At 40.1% G+C, this 14,849-nt stretch overlaps 1 protein-coding gene across 1 annotated transcript in view; it reads right to left on the minus strand.

Moving 5' to 3' along the window:
* Positions 1-14,849, minus strand: part of LOC118334788 (nebulin-like) — a gene marked incomplete in the record, with an annotated part of 49,029 nt that overhangs the window by 20,851 nt on the left and 13,329 nt on the right. The window contains 22 exon segments of the mRNA XM_035670889.1: positions 1,072-1,182; positions 1,438-1,548; positions 2,127-2,237; positions 3,213-3,323; positions 3,506-3,616; positions 4,271-4,381; positions 4,511-4,618; positions 5,030-5,140; positions 6,243-6,353; positions 7,116-7,226; positions 7,529-7,639; positions 7,957-8,067; positions 9,075-9,185; positions 9,320-9,430; positions 9,542-9,649; positions 10,412-10,522; positions 12,022-12,132; positions 12,249-12,359; positions 13,223-13,333; positions 13,657-13,767; positions 14,349-14,459; positions 14,639-14,749. Coding sequence (XP_035526782.1) covers positions 1,072-1,182; positions 1,438-1,548; positions 2,127-2,237; positions 3,213-3,323; positions 3,506-3,616; positions 4,271-4,381; positions 4,511-4,618; positions 5,030-5,140; positions 6,243-6,353; positions 7,116-7,226; positions 7,529-7,639; positions 7,957-8,067; positions 9,075-9,185; positions 9,320-9,430; positions 9,542-9,649; positions 10,412-10,522; positions 12,022-12,132; positions 12,249-12,359; positions 13,223-13,333; positions 13,657-13,767; positions 14,349-14,459; positions 14,639-14,749 — 2,436 coding nt within the window.

Here is a 14,849-nt window from a genome sequence, read left to right on the forward strand (position 1 = left end):
GAGAAATGTCCTTTTCTCAAATTCAGAAATGTTGACGGTATGTTTTGAGAGTGTTATATTTTCTTTCTGCAATATCTGTACTGTACTGTCATATTTCACATGACAGATTTATGTATGTTTTTACTGGTTTGTGGCTGAGACTGAATCAAAATGTGATGACATTCGATGGGGTGTTTGGTCACTGTCAATGAAATCTGATAAAAACACGCTCACACACTCTGATGAAGCAGATTAGCTGAATTTCTGATCATTCTTAAATCCCCCTCCAGTAAAAATCAGCATTTCCTTTGGTTCCTACAGTCGGATGTTTGAGCTTCACAGTACAGAATGATGATTTGACTCTAGCAGGATGTTTCCACATTCATCTGCTGACAGTGGAAAGTTTGATTTTTTAAGGGGTGGAGCTTATGAGCACGATGTGTAACATAACAAGTAGTTTGGAAGTGATCCAGTACGCAACTTATCCACCAGTGCACAGACACTGAGGATGGACTTTACAGGGAAGTAGGAGACATCTTCCAACAGGAAAACTTTAGAAATGAACAAAATGTGCATACTCTGGACTTTTTAAGGATTTTAATGTGGAAATCAGACACACATTATTTTTTCAATCAGATTATTTGTACATATGTCTTAATACATGTCTGAAGGGGATATTATGTATGAATGTTTAAAGTCATGGAAAAACTGAAACCAAGTCTTCAGGTACTTATACTACAAACAAGGCTTTAACCTCATTAGTTATCCTGTGAGAGAGCTTCACTATGATTTCAACACTTTTTTAAATACTTTTAAAGCTCTTTCAGCAGCCTCCAACCAGTAGCAGCTCTCTTACAGAGGGACTTATCAGTGCTGTGTTCCAGTACAGCAAGTAAACAATGTAACTGTGGCACAATAGCAGCATGATACTAGTTAAGCAACCTTAATGTTTATCACCTGTGTTTCCCCTACTGTTTCATGTCAAATTCTGATCAGTTCATCCTTGAGTACAAGTGGATGTGGATTTGAAGTAAGTCCCTCGAGGTGTTCCAGAGATATCGCGTTAAAGTGCTGAAGTTAAGTGTTCCTCACCTGGCTCTGAAGCTCCGTTACCTCCTTGGCCAATTCAGTCTGGAGAGTTTGAGGAAGGCTGGAGAACAGACTGGACGACAACTCCTTCTGCACGTCCTCTTTGTACTTCACCTGCAGGGACGACAGTGTTCGTTTGTTTGTCACGTGTCTGATATTTAAAAATACACTGACCAGAGGACACATGTTTTATGCTTTTGAGGTTACATTGTAAAAATCTTGTTACTGATATTGATTTTTATGTTACTTTAATATTGTGATACTTGACAACAGGGGATTACTAATTGCATGGGATTAGATATTTTTAAAGTAACCCTCCCGACCCTCGCTGTAAGAGAGTGTGTGTGGGCGTAGGTGTGTGATCAGTACCTGGCTCTGTATCTGTGAGGCCTGCTTCGCGTGTTGAGTGTCCAGAGTTTCTGGCATCACAGAATACAGACAGCTGCCGGCCTCCTGCCTCCCAGACTTCTTATACTTTCTCTGGAAAAAGGAACATTTATACTGTCAGTGAGGTTGTAAAACAATGATTGCTCGGGAAGAGAAAAGAAAGTCTGATACACGTTTCTAAATTTCCTTCATCTTCTCTCTTGTGAAATACTGAACAGTTTTAACTCCTCAGGCCTCTGAAGTTAATTAAAAGAAACACATGAGAAGAAAAATAATACAGTAACACTTTACATTAAGCTGCACAAATTCACCGTTAAGTAGCTGTTTATTAGGTGAATATTAGTAGCATATTGGCTCTTTATTAGTCATTATAAAGCACGTATTAATGCCTAATCTGCAGGAACATATTCTGCAACTACTAGGCCATTAACTAAAGGTTTTCCATCAATAATCTCCTAATTACTGCTTATTGATATTGCAATAAAGATCTTAAGATGCCTTGCTCAGCATGGGCCTCATTATACTCATTCTCCTTTAATAACACTTACGTAACAAAACACAAAACTACCTGATGGAGCTTTAACCTTGGTTATCTTCACGTTCTGAGCTGTCTTATTTATGCACTGTATCTATTCACGCGTGGATTTATTGGCTTTATCCTCTTATCTCACCGTGCTCTGCAGCTCAGAAACACTTTTAGCAAACTGAGTCTCAGCGGTTTCTGGCAGCTGGGAGTAGAAGCTCTGAGAGAGGCTCTTCATCCCGTTCTCTTTGTACTTGTTCTACAACCAGAGACAGAAAAACATACAGATCATAATTAGTAATAACATGATATTAGCACGAAACAGCTTGAGTGTTTTTTTAATGACTGCAACCGGAGTTTATGCCAGAGTCTGATACATGTTTAATAATAGCTACCACTTTTTTTTTATCCATGTGAGAAGAACTGAGAGCTCCACAGAAACAGATGGACTCAAAACAGAAAAGAAAAGTCACTCATTCATAATAGATTCACCCATTCATAACTAATCAAACACAGCAGCAGTCTGTTCTCCGGCGCATCACGACAGAAATCCATCACATCCTCCAGAGTCACCTCACACGTTCTCCTCGCACACCTTCAAACCTCACAGAGGCTAACAGGCCAGGAGCAGCCACAGAAAGCAATGTGATGTTCCTGCCATGAAGATAAATCACTGCCAGAGACGCCGGTTTGTGCCAGATGACTCTTGTTAAAATAAATCATCGTTTCACTTTTGGAAGTTTCACATCTTCTGCAGAAACAATGTGCTGTCTAACGGTTGATCTGAGGTTACTTTTAAATCAGTGCTGCAGCTGAACAGACATCTTGTGTCCTCTGATGAGCTTTCATGTTATTAGGTTTGTCACTAATGTCCCATGATAGCAACTGAATCATCTTAAGGACAACTGAACAAACTCCATTCTCCAACAAAGGCCATGAGATGTGACTGAAAGCTCATTAAAGGTCTGTTGTTCATCAGTGTATAATCAGCTGAATACTGTAATCATTGTGTTTTTCGTACCTTTTTATCTACAGATTCCAAACATGCCATGTTTCTACTGTAGCTGTTTCTTCTTCGCACTAGGAAGGAAGAACTCTACAACTACAACGGTAGATGCCACTAAATCCTACAGACTTTAAGTGGAACCAGTGCTAACAGTTAAATACATGGGGAGACAGTAGGGGAGTAACGGAAGAGTGTTCCCACACTGTGAAGGGGTTTTTTTGCTCTCACTTGACTCTGCATGTCGGTGAGCTCTCGGGCAAACTGGTTCTCCAGAGTGTCAGGCATCTGGTGGTAAACTGGACATGACAGCTCCTTCTTAACAGCCTCTTTATACAGGATCTACAGGACGTACAGGGGACACAGAGACACTGACTCAGAATAATACAACAAACCTGTGATAATGTTGTTAAAGGATTGAATGTTTTAGCTCCTCCACATAATGGATTACAGATAAATTGTGTAAAAGAGTTTAAACACAGTTTCCTGTGTTAGCTACATTAGTGCCTGATACATGTGCGTACCTGACTCTGGAGCTGTGACGCCTCTTTGGCGTGTTGCGTCTCCAGAGTTTCAGGCAGTCTGTGATACAGAGACGTTGCTGTCTGCTTCTTACTGGCCTCTTTGTATTTAGCCTGGAAGACACAAAGAGGAACCAGATTCAGTTAGAAGTCAGGATTTTGTTCTGTTGTTTCAATCCAACGCAGTTAACTCTAAACTCTAAAACTATTTGCCATAAAATCTCAATAAATAGTGTTTCTTTTGGTCATTTTGTCTTTATTTGATAGAGGGAAGGACAGGAAGTGTGAGGAGGTGCCCACCTGGAACCAACCCTGGGATGTTATAACGTATCTTAAACTAGGCCACTGGATCTGAGTAAATTTAGTGTCTATTTTATCCTCCTTCGCCTGAATGCCACATTATTGATGCTGCACACAAAATTATGAAAAAGAGGCTTTGGCTGGATGCTGGGTGAAAATTTAGCTGCTTCATCAACCCAGTCACAGAAAGAGCTAACGTAAATCCATCAGTAGAGAAATCTGGAATGATGAAAAAACATTATTATCTTTCAGATAAGTGTCATCACTATCCTATGTTCTGTTACATCCCTGTCATCTCTGAACATAATCTATGATTTATTTAGTAAATCTGAGAAAATTACAGACTTTATCTTGTGTGAATATGCCGCTTGAATGTGCTGAATCATATGAGGTCTGTAGGTGATTCTGTTTGAGTGTGAATCGACCGCACAGTGAATACTCAGCACACAGACAGCAGCCTGGACCCACCTCACTCTGCATTTCTGTCTGCTCTTTAGCATGCTGGCTGTCGATGGTGTCGGGGAGCAGAGAGTACAGGTTGACGCTCATCTCTTTCTTACCATCTTCTTTGTACTTGACCTTGTGATGAAACAAGATACAGTCAGAAGGAGGACAGTAAGACGTTACCAAATAAATCTCTAAATGAAAGCCAAAGTTGTGGACTGTGGGATAAAACAAACAGCTTTACACATATGACACATGTCATACCTCACTGAGCAACTCCATCTGCTCTCTGGCAAACTGAGTGTCGATGGTTTCCGGCATCAGGTGATACAGACTGGAGGCGTCTTTCTTCGAACTCTGCTTGTACTTCAGCTGTAATGCACACGATCAAACCACCATCACTTTATCCGGTTCAGTTAAATCAACACATGTATACGATGAAAACAGCAGGAAGAACAATAAAACAAATGGACAGCTGAGGAAATGTGCTTCTTTTGGTGTTTACTGTGGTATATCTCATCAGTGGATCCCATATGGATCCCATCCAGCTCAGGTTTGAGGTTGAGGGAGAGGGTTTGGTCAGGTATAGTTTTATGAGCCTGTACAAAAGCCTTACTTTCTGAACAAAGCTGCAAAGTTCTTAAAGGTTTCCAAACTAACACTTTCTTTATTGGCAGACTGAATAGTTCTCTGATTTTCAATAAAGTGTCTGACAAAGACAGCTGGACAGATGTTGGCTGTTTTGGTTGGTTCAGCTGTGGGTGTGTGTGTGTGTGTGCGTACCTGACTCTGCAGCTGTGAAGCCTCTTTGGCGTGCTGTGTTTCCAGAGTCTCAGGTAGAGTCGAGTACAGAGAGCTCGTCACTCCTTTCTTCCCTGCTTCTTTGTACTTCATCTGAAACAGAACGCAAACCAAAACTGAACGTATTGCTTCAGATTGTTTTTCAAACCTTTACCTGCTTCAGACGTCATCAGCGCTTTTTATGTGGTCATCGGGACTCCACATGTACACAGACCTGCTGTCTCTGAGTCTCTGCACCAGATGCTACAGTATCTGTCATTTTCCTATTTAGCTGAAGATAGCTGTGAAACCCGGAGAGAGTCAGTGCTCATGTAAGAGAGACAGAAGCCGTGTTTACATTCAAATGTATCGCAAATTTGAGTCAGCCGAAGAAAACGCAAATGAATGCTTGTTTCCATCCACTACCTGATGTCACCAAAATGTCAAGGATTCATGTAAATTAGCCAGATAGTTAGCTAGTATTTTGCATCAGCTATCAGATGCAACAAGCTCACTAACAATTATAGTAGTATAATTATAATATTTATAATTATAATATAAGTATATTAGCTAGCTAGTTAGCAGATTTTGGTAACATAAGCTTCTTTAAAATGTGACTATCTATAGGTCGCTTTTGTCTTGGTTCAGTTGGTTCATTGTTATAAGCAGTAAGCAAGTAAGTCTCCAGTCGGAAAACCAAGAAGAAGAGATCGCAACAAGATGCCGTAATTAACATAATTTAACATAAATTACGTAAAACCAACGCAGAAAACAGGATGTAAATGACATTTTGGTTTGTTTTATGTAATAATGTGAGCAAGGTTACATCAGAGCTGTGTGGATCATGTATGTATGTTGTATGGCTGTATCATAGAGCCATGAGAGCCATGAGGAGACTGACGGAGCAGAAACAGCTGATCAAGTCAACTTGTCAAAATATGTTGATGGAAACACAGTTACTGACATATAGAGCTGTATCATCTGCGTAACCTGATTCAGGATTTGTTCACCTGGAATCAGCTTTTAAATTTGATAAGAATGACACTCTAATGTTGACATTTTTAGGTAACATTTCTGTAATATTTTACTGAACTCTTTCTACCTGTGCATTAAAACTACAAGGCACCCAGATGTTACAAAGCATGCTGCTTTCTAGTGCTACAGGATTTTTAAACAAAATACTTCAGGACTTCCTTCATGAAATGATTCTCCTTACCTCACTCTGTAGCTCGGAGACAGTTTTAGCAAACTGAGTCTCAGTTGTTTCTGGTAGCTGAGAGTAAAAACTCTGAGAGAGGCTTCTCTTTCCGTCTTCTTTGTACTTGTTCTGGAGAAGATGGAAACAAAAGAGATGAGTATGACCTATAAACAAGGCAGGATTCTCAGGTACTAACACAAACAGCAAGGGGTACAATAGCATTCATAGCAGGGGTTCACAAACTGCAACAGCAAGCACAATTTATTAATCTACACCTGAATATTGAGCAGCTCCACTATGAGACCCTCGTGCTGCAGAAAAACTGGTACAGATCTGATATCCCATCTTTCCCTGGTCACAGGTCAGATATTGTTAATGACTCTTCTCCAATGCACGTTACAAATGGACTGTGATACCCCTTTGATCCAGTCTTTGATGCTAATCTGGCCTCTGATGAGTGTCTAAGGTATAAAAACATCAGAGAGCATTGGATAATGGGGAAGTGATTATTTATAACTAATCAAACAGCATTCTTACAGCAGCTCTCTCTCTCCGCACTTCAGTTACTTTGAGGAGGCATCGGCTCTCAGTTGAGGCACATCCTGAATGTTTATTTAATCTCACTCCAAAATGTTTGAGGGTGAAGAAACAATGTATGATTACTCACATTTTTTTGTTTGAATGCACATTTTTATAGTTCTAGATTTATCACAGTTCTAAATCAGTGCACAAGACAAATACAGAAACAGTATCCCTCTCTACAAATCATTAAATGAGAGATATATTATAACGTAATGAAGGAACATGTAACACAATGGGGTGTTATGTTAAAATCTAAAAATATCTTTACCCAAATTGTGTGACCACTGGCTCTCTGGTTTTTTTATTTACCTCGCTCTGCATGTCAGTCATCTCTCTGGCGAAGCTGGTCTCTGACGTGTCGGACAGGGTGGAGAAGAGTGAGCTGGACATCTCCTTCTTTCCGCTTTCCTTGTATTTGATCTGGGAAATAACATCAGAGGAAGATGGGTGATTGTTATTCCAACTAGCTCAACTTGTTTTTCTGATAACTTAACATCTAGGTGTCAGATGATTAAAACATACAGTTAAAAACCACCAAGATCTAAAAAAATATACTGTAAAAATGGCTTAAACTGGATAAAAAGTAAATTTATTCTGGCAGCACAGAACAAAAAGGGGCGGGGCTTAGGATGGGTTAATTAGGAACATATTCTTGAGTCCCACCTCTGGGTTACACTGGAAAACTGTCCTCAGATAATAGCAGAAGAAAACACCATGTTTACCTCACTGAGCAGCTCTGCAGCTTCTTTAGCGTGCTGCGTCTCCATGGTGAGGGGCAGGAGGGAGTACAGGTTCGTGTTCACCTCTTTCTTACCAGCCTCCCTGTACTTATTCTGCAGATTGACATGAACACAGTTACTTTGTGCAACACACTCCAATGCAGCCTCTAATGACTCTTCTGTCCATGAGGAGTTTAAATAAGTTAGTTCAATCATTTATATGTTGTTTGCCTTATTAATCATCCTGAGTCCAGATCAATCTCAGGTTTTAGAATCAAAGCACAGACGTTAATGGAAATATAATCTTTTAATTTCTTTTTGTCCTCTGATCATCAACAGATGATGACAGACTCTTAGCACAACAGAAGAACAGCAACACTTCAAATTGTCCCTGGTTCAAATTAAATAATATTTAAGATCCAGTTCTGTACCTCGCTCTGCAGCTCAGACAGCTCTTTGGCCAGCTTTGTCTCTGTGGTCTCTGGCAGCTGATGGTACAAACTGCTCTGATTCTTCTGCTTCAGACCTTCTTTATACCTCACCTGCAGGAGACAGCAAGTACTATAAAATACAAATATAAACAGGAAAATAATACCCAGAATAAAGATTTTCTAAGAATAAGAATTGTTAAATAGATTAACTTTAGTTTTATCTCTTAATATGATTTGATTTTGATACCTGGGGTTATGATTTTATTCTCTGTTGTGTATTAAGACCCTTGAATACTGAATGAGTCATGTCAGGCTTATTCTTCCAAAGTGCGTCCTTCAATGAGAACTGAACTGGCTGAATTTCTTGCTGCTCCATTATATATAAGCTTTAGTTAGCTAGGTAGTTAGCAGCAACTGACTACCCCAGGAGTCAGCAACCTCAAAAAATATGTTTTCAAATTTATAAAAATCAGTCTGGGGCTGCAAAACATGTTTGAGCCTTATAATGCTAAGAGCTAAGCCAGAAGCGTTGGTGGAGAAAGCGAACAAATCTTTCCACGCACTATTAAAGGCTCTATTTTCCTCCGAGACTTTTCTTATTTTGGATTTGAAAGTCGAGCGAGAAAGACTCACTATTGAGGTTCAGCAAAAATATAAAGGAAAAGGCGCCTGCTGAGAAGGTAACATATTATGCACATTTTAGCTGACGTCATTTCTATATAATCTGCTGCCACAGGAGAGGGGCTAAAAAGCTGCATTTGGCATATTTCCGGAGCTACCCCTGGACTACCCAGTAGCCACACTCCACACACTGAAGCCAGAGAGGGCACACGGCAAGTCAACATTGTCAGAAAACAGGAGAAAACTGAAACTGTACTTGATGGAAGAAGAAAAAAGATTTGTAGATCGTAATTTTAACATGAATTGTTTGCCACATTTGAAATTATCAGCAGATTCAGACATCTTCTTTTTAAGTGCATGGGGCTTTAAGACGGGCTTATAACACCCATTTTGTCATTTTTTCAAATGAAATGAATCATTCTCTTTCTACACAGCGAGTGGAAGGATACAAGAGGAAACAAGTAACCAAAGAACCAAGAAATAACTCATTTGAATACCTCACTCTGCAGGTTTGACACCTCTTTAGCATGCTGGGTGTCGATGGTCTCAGGCAGCAGAGAGTACAGGTTGATGCTCATCTCCTTCTTACCGTCCTCTTTATACTTCACCTGAAAAAAAACAACAACACATTTTTTGATCTGCAGCTTCTTCCACCAACACAAAATCAAGTCGGAGGAGGTTCTTTCTAAAACTGCGAGCACACAGTAAGTTCTGATTTCTGATTCTGATTCTTCATCGTTACCTCGCTGAGGAGCTCGGAGACTTCCTTAGCGTGGGCCGTCTCTAAGGTCTCAGGCAGCACGTGGAACAGACTGGACGAACGACCTTTCTTCAGGGCCGCCTTGTACTTCAGCTGAGCACAAACAGGAGCAGAGACAATTATCCATCTATGAAAAGGATAAACGTGTGTTTGTTCCTGCGTGTAGGTGTGTGTGTGTGTGTGGACAATGCAGGCTGTTTTCACCTCACTCTGCAGTTCAGAAGCCTCTTTAGCGTGCAGCGTCTCCAGAGTCTCAGGCAGAGTGGAATACAGAGAGCTGGAAACGTCTTTCTTTCCCTGTTTGTACTTCATCTAAATCAATTCAATGAAAAAATTTTAAGGACCAAAATCTGCTGATAATTAATTAACGTCAACAACAAAAACAAGTTCAAGGTCAAGTCTTTTATATATATTAACTATATTTATGATTTAGGCTAAACTTTAGGGCTGTACGTAACAATAATCTGTACCTTGTGGTGTGCTGTGAATAAAACTGAATGAGTTATTGGAAATAAGACGCTGTTCTTTGTTGTTTTTTAAAAAGATATTTTGGCCTTTTATGCCTTTATTTGATAGGACAGGTCAAGATAGACAGGAAGTAGGGGAGAGAGAGGGGGGACGACATGCAGCAAAGGGCAACAGGTTGGATTTATCCCGGGCCACTGCGGTAAGGACTCCTTGCACCTACATGGGCGCGTGCTCTACCAGGTGAGCAATAGTTTCAGCAGTAAGCATTAACAGCTTTTACATTATGTAATAACCTCTCTATATAGCAGTTTTCATTATTAGTGGCAGAGTCCGCCACCGCCATGCTGGATTTAAATTACATTCACCCTTAGAAGGACATGTGGCACAGTCACACATTCTAATTGATGAATATTCCCCTCGCACTGACTTCCAGTATGTGCTGTAGTATTAAACCACATCTGCTGTTATCAAATTGACCCGGGTTACAACTTTAATGTTATAATACAATGAAAATGGAATTGGGGGGTCACATTCTGCTCATTTCTGTTGTCTCTTGGGTTTATTCTCAGCACTGGTTTCTCTCTGTTTAGACAGAGAAGTCCTCACCTCGCTCTGCAGCTCAGAAACAGTTTTAGCAAACTGAGTCTCTGTGGTCTCTGGCAGCTGACTGTAGACACTCTGTGAACGGCTCTTTATCCCATTCTCCTTGTACTTACTCTGTAAAAGACAGAAAACCAAAAAAACAAAGTGTTACTTCTGTGTAAGGTTCAGTTTAATCACTTTATTTCTCAGGTAGGTTGTGTTTCTGTCTTTCTAACTCATATAAAATTTTGTTCATTTATAAAGTTTTCCTGCTGAACACAAGACGTCTCCTCTGTCACTGTAAAGTCCATCCTCAGTGTCTGTGCACTGGTGGATCAGTTGCATACTGGATCAGGATGGACTTTCAGCAGATACACTAAACATCTGATTTCTGACTGGAGGCGACTTTAAGTAACAAAAACTGTGACCTGGCCCTCAGTTAAAAACATTTTGCATCTACCTGCTGACATGAACCTCTTTTTCTATTAATAGCAAAGCTGACATTGTGGCCCTCATATTTTTTGCTCTTCCTTGTCACTGTGTATATTTAATGGTTTTCTTTTCATTATCTGTGTTTGATGAACACATCTCTGTGTCCTCGCAGACCAACGCTGAGGCTGAGCCAAGCCTCATTAATCTGGACTGTATCTGTACGACATTGTTGGGAATGCAAATGAAAGGCTGCAGCGTAGATAACCTCTTTGATCCCTTTTTGATGGTAATCACACTTGTGATGACCAATTCATGATAAAAACCAGCAACGATAGAGCTGATAACACCGCAGCTTTCTGCAGTTGTTTAAATTCTGAACACCTTCCTGTTCTTTGAGGACTGTGTCAACGCTCAATGTTACATCAGTCTCATTTTATCTCAAGAGTTTTCATTACAGCAGCTGGTTTGTCTTTTGATTAAAAATGTATATTGGTTCCATTCACAGCTTTATGTTTATTAAATGTATATACTTCATTATTGTTAGTTGTAGTCATAGACTGTGTATAAAGATGGACCACATGTTTCTACTTCCTCCTAAAGATGCCCCTATGGTAGTTAAAACATGAAAACATTAAAGTTCCCACTAAGGTGCTAATCCTAACTATAACCCTAAAATGTTTCACCATCAGCTGTCACATGAAACCCCCTTTTTATGGCATCAAATAACAAATTAAAACCAAACTCACCTGAACCTGAACATACATACAGTGTGATAAGAACCACGCAGTCTGAAATGACCAACAAAAATATACACAAAACATTTCATTTCTCTGTAGGGTTGTGTGATCAGAGACTAAGCTGTCAGTGGCAAAAACAAGCACCTTTGTATGTTAACGGTGTGCAAGGATTACATTGCAACCTGCAACCTTTCTAGCCTTCTGACCACTCGAAGCGCTTTTACACGGCATGCCACATTAACCCATATTGATTCAGTGATCACAAACAGAAACTCATTTCTCAAACTCATGCTCAAGGAGATGCAGCAGGAGGAGCTGGGGATCGAACCACCAATCTTCTGCTTAGTGAACAACCCGCTCTACCTCCTGATAGCCACAGCAAATCTCCTGTCTCCTATCATACGTCATGCACAGCCCAGTATGTCATGAGTAGAGCTGATGTCTGATTCTGATGAATGTCGGTACCTCGCTCAGCATGTCAGTCATCTCTCTGGCGAAGCTGGTTTCTGAAGTGTTGGGCAGAGTGGAGTAAATGGAGCTGGACCTCTCCTTCTTCCCACTCTCCTTGTACTTAATCTGGAAAAAAACACACATTGAGAAAAGCACACAATCTTCACAGAGCAGTCTGATGTACGTCCTGTACGTCCACAGTATTTGAAGACTCATGTTAAGAAGCAAAGCTGCCTATGTACCTCACTGAGCAGCTCAGTGGTCTCTTTAGCGTGCTGAGTGTCCAGGGTTTCAGGCAGAAGAGAGTACAGGCAGGTATTCACTTCTTTCTTTCCCGCTTCTTTATACTTGGCCTGCAGAGACACAAAACACAACCTTTATGCCGTTTTTTACTTCTCTCAGCCAATTACGGCTGCATGCCTCTTGTCTTTATGTATGAATTAAAATTCAAAAATATTAAATATGTTGTTAATTGTACTGTAGTGAAGAAACTTGAAACTCTTGAGATTAAAAAAGTTTAGGTTTGATTAACATTAAAACTCCATTAATACTGTAAATGCTTAAATTCATTATAAGCAGGTGTCTAATATTTGAAATTATATAATGTGTTATTAAGGAGAAACTCATTATCCCCCTTTAAAGTTTCTTGAATCAATAATTATGGGCCTGTTTAATTTACTTTAAAACACCTTCATTTAGATCATTTAAAGGAATACATTCATATTTAATTCATGTGTTTAACTGTTTTCTTGTGCTAATGTGTCAAACCACCGTACGCAACATAAAACATGAATATAACTGTTTTAAAATCTCTAACGTGGAGTATTTTTCAGTCACATGGCAGTGATGTATCAAATAAAGTAACTCCGGCCTCTGCCTTCAGAAATGAGACATTTTGGGTTTTAGTGATTTACAGTGAAAGCTTTGGGTGAGTGAGAAGTGATGCTTCAGAGAGCTGAAGTAGTTCAAACTGCTGCCTGAGAGCAGCTCCACAGAATACAGTTCCACACTCTCATAACAGAACAGCGTATTTAGCACAATCCTCTTCATCTCAACAGCTTTTACAAATGTCTACATCGTACTTCATGCTGCTGCAGGAAAAACACACATGATCATCTCAGTGCTCTGTCGGTATCGTGGCTAACAAGGAGTTGTTTTTAGCATAAAAGTGTTCATGTTGTGTTATTGAGAAGAACTGCGGTGTCATGCTCTGTACCTCGCTCTGCAGCTCAGACAGCTGTTTGGCCAGCTGTGTCTCTGTGGTCTCTGGGAGCTGATGGTACAAACTGCTCTGATTCTTCTGCTTCAGACCTTCTTTATACTTCACCTGCAGGAGACAGGAATGGATCCGTTTTAAACCAACACAAAATAGCCGTTAACCTTCGAGCTGATTTAAATTACTTAACTATTGGGGCAACAAAATTATCCAAGGAAAGATCTAAAAGTGTAAGTGGAAGTGGAAAAACCTTTTATAGACTGATTAGAGGTTTATTGCAATCAGAGATAATGATAAATGATAACTTTTATTGACTAATGTATACAATGTCCAAAATGAATGTTTTCATATTAAGTAATGTAATTGTATTGACCATATGACGTTTTTACTGTAGCCCTATTTCTATTCCTATATAAGGTAAGTCATTTGAATACCTCACTCTGCAGGTTCGACACCTCTTTAGCGTGCTGGGTATCGATGGTCTCAGGCAGCAGAGAGTACAGGTTGATGCTCATCTCCTTCTTACCATCCTCTTTATACTTCACCTGCAATAACACAAGAATTATAATACACTGACATGTTAAATGCAAATTAAGCGACACAAAATATATCTCACCATTACATTTTATAACGGAACATAACATAAAAATCACAGTTAATATCATCTCAGCGTACTTTATCAGCGTACTGGCCACCCCAAGTGCCACCCCATTATCCTTCACTCTTCCACCCACACTGTCTTTCACAGGCTGTAGTGGGCTCCATTTTAAAGCTACAGTGAACATACTGGTATCCCATGAAACTTGATGACCTAACATGTCAGGCTAAGATGATAGGAAGAGGCTCTAAAGTTAGGGTAAATTTTGGCCATGGAAAAAGGAGTCCCCTGACCTCTGACCTCAAGATATGAATGAAATGGGTTTAATGAGTACCCACAAGTCTCCCCTTTACACATAATTAATATTTCTGCACACTGGGGTCCATAAACTGTGTTGGAATTGCAGAAATTGGGAATAACTGGACAGCTGAAACACGTACTCGATGCCACCCCTGCATAAGTCAGTGTCGCATTTGTGCAACCCAAAACTGAATTTATTGGCCAGCATTATTGTCCCTGTGGTTTTACCTCACTTAAGAGCTCAGACACTTCCTTGGCGTGAGCTGTCTCTAAAGTCTCCGGCAGAAGGGAATATAAGCACGAGTTCACGCCCTTCTTACCCGCTTCCTTGTACCGCATCTAAAAATAAAAACACACTTTAATGTACTGTAGGTTTTTAAAACGTGCACAAAAGTCTCTGAGGATCAGCAAACTTTAAAGGAGAGAATGTTTAATCTGTTCTTTAGAAGCAAACAATAGCCCAGCGAGGCTTTTCTCTGAGCACTGATTATATTTATTACTGTAAGACGCTCTCTCACCTCGCTCTGCAGCTCAGCAACAGTTTTAGCAAACTGAGTCTCTGCGGTCTCCGGGAGCTGAGAGTAGAAACTCTGAGAGAGGCTCTTCCTCCCGCCCTCCTTGTATTTACTCTACAAGAGGGCAAAACAATCTGTCAGCAGCTTGCAGGGAAGTTACTGTGTGTTATTTATTGACAAGCTTTGTTTAAAGGTCCGGTGTGTAACATTGAGG

This window comes from Morone saxatilis, unplaced genomic scaffold (genome assembly GCF_004916995.1).
Source record: "Morone saxatilis isolate NCDOM2014 unplaced genomic scaffold, NCSU_SB_2.0 Contig0, whole genome shotgun sequence".
NCBI lineage: Eukaryota > Metazoa > Chordata > Actinopteri > Moronidae > Morone > Morone saxatilis.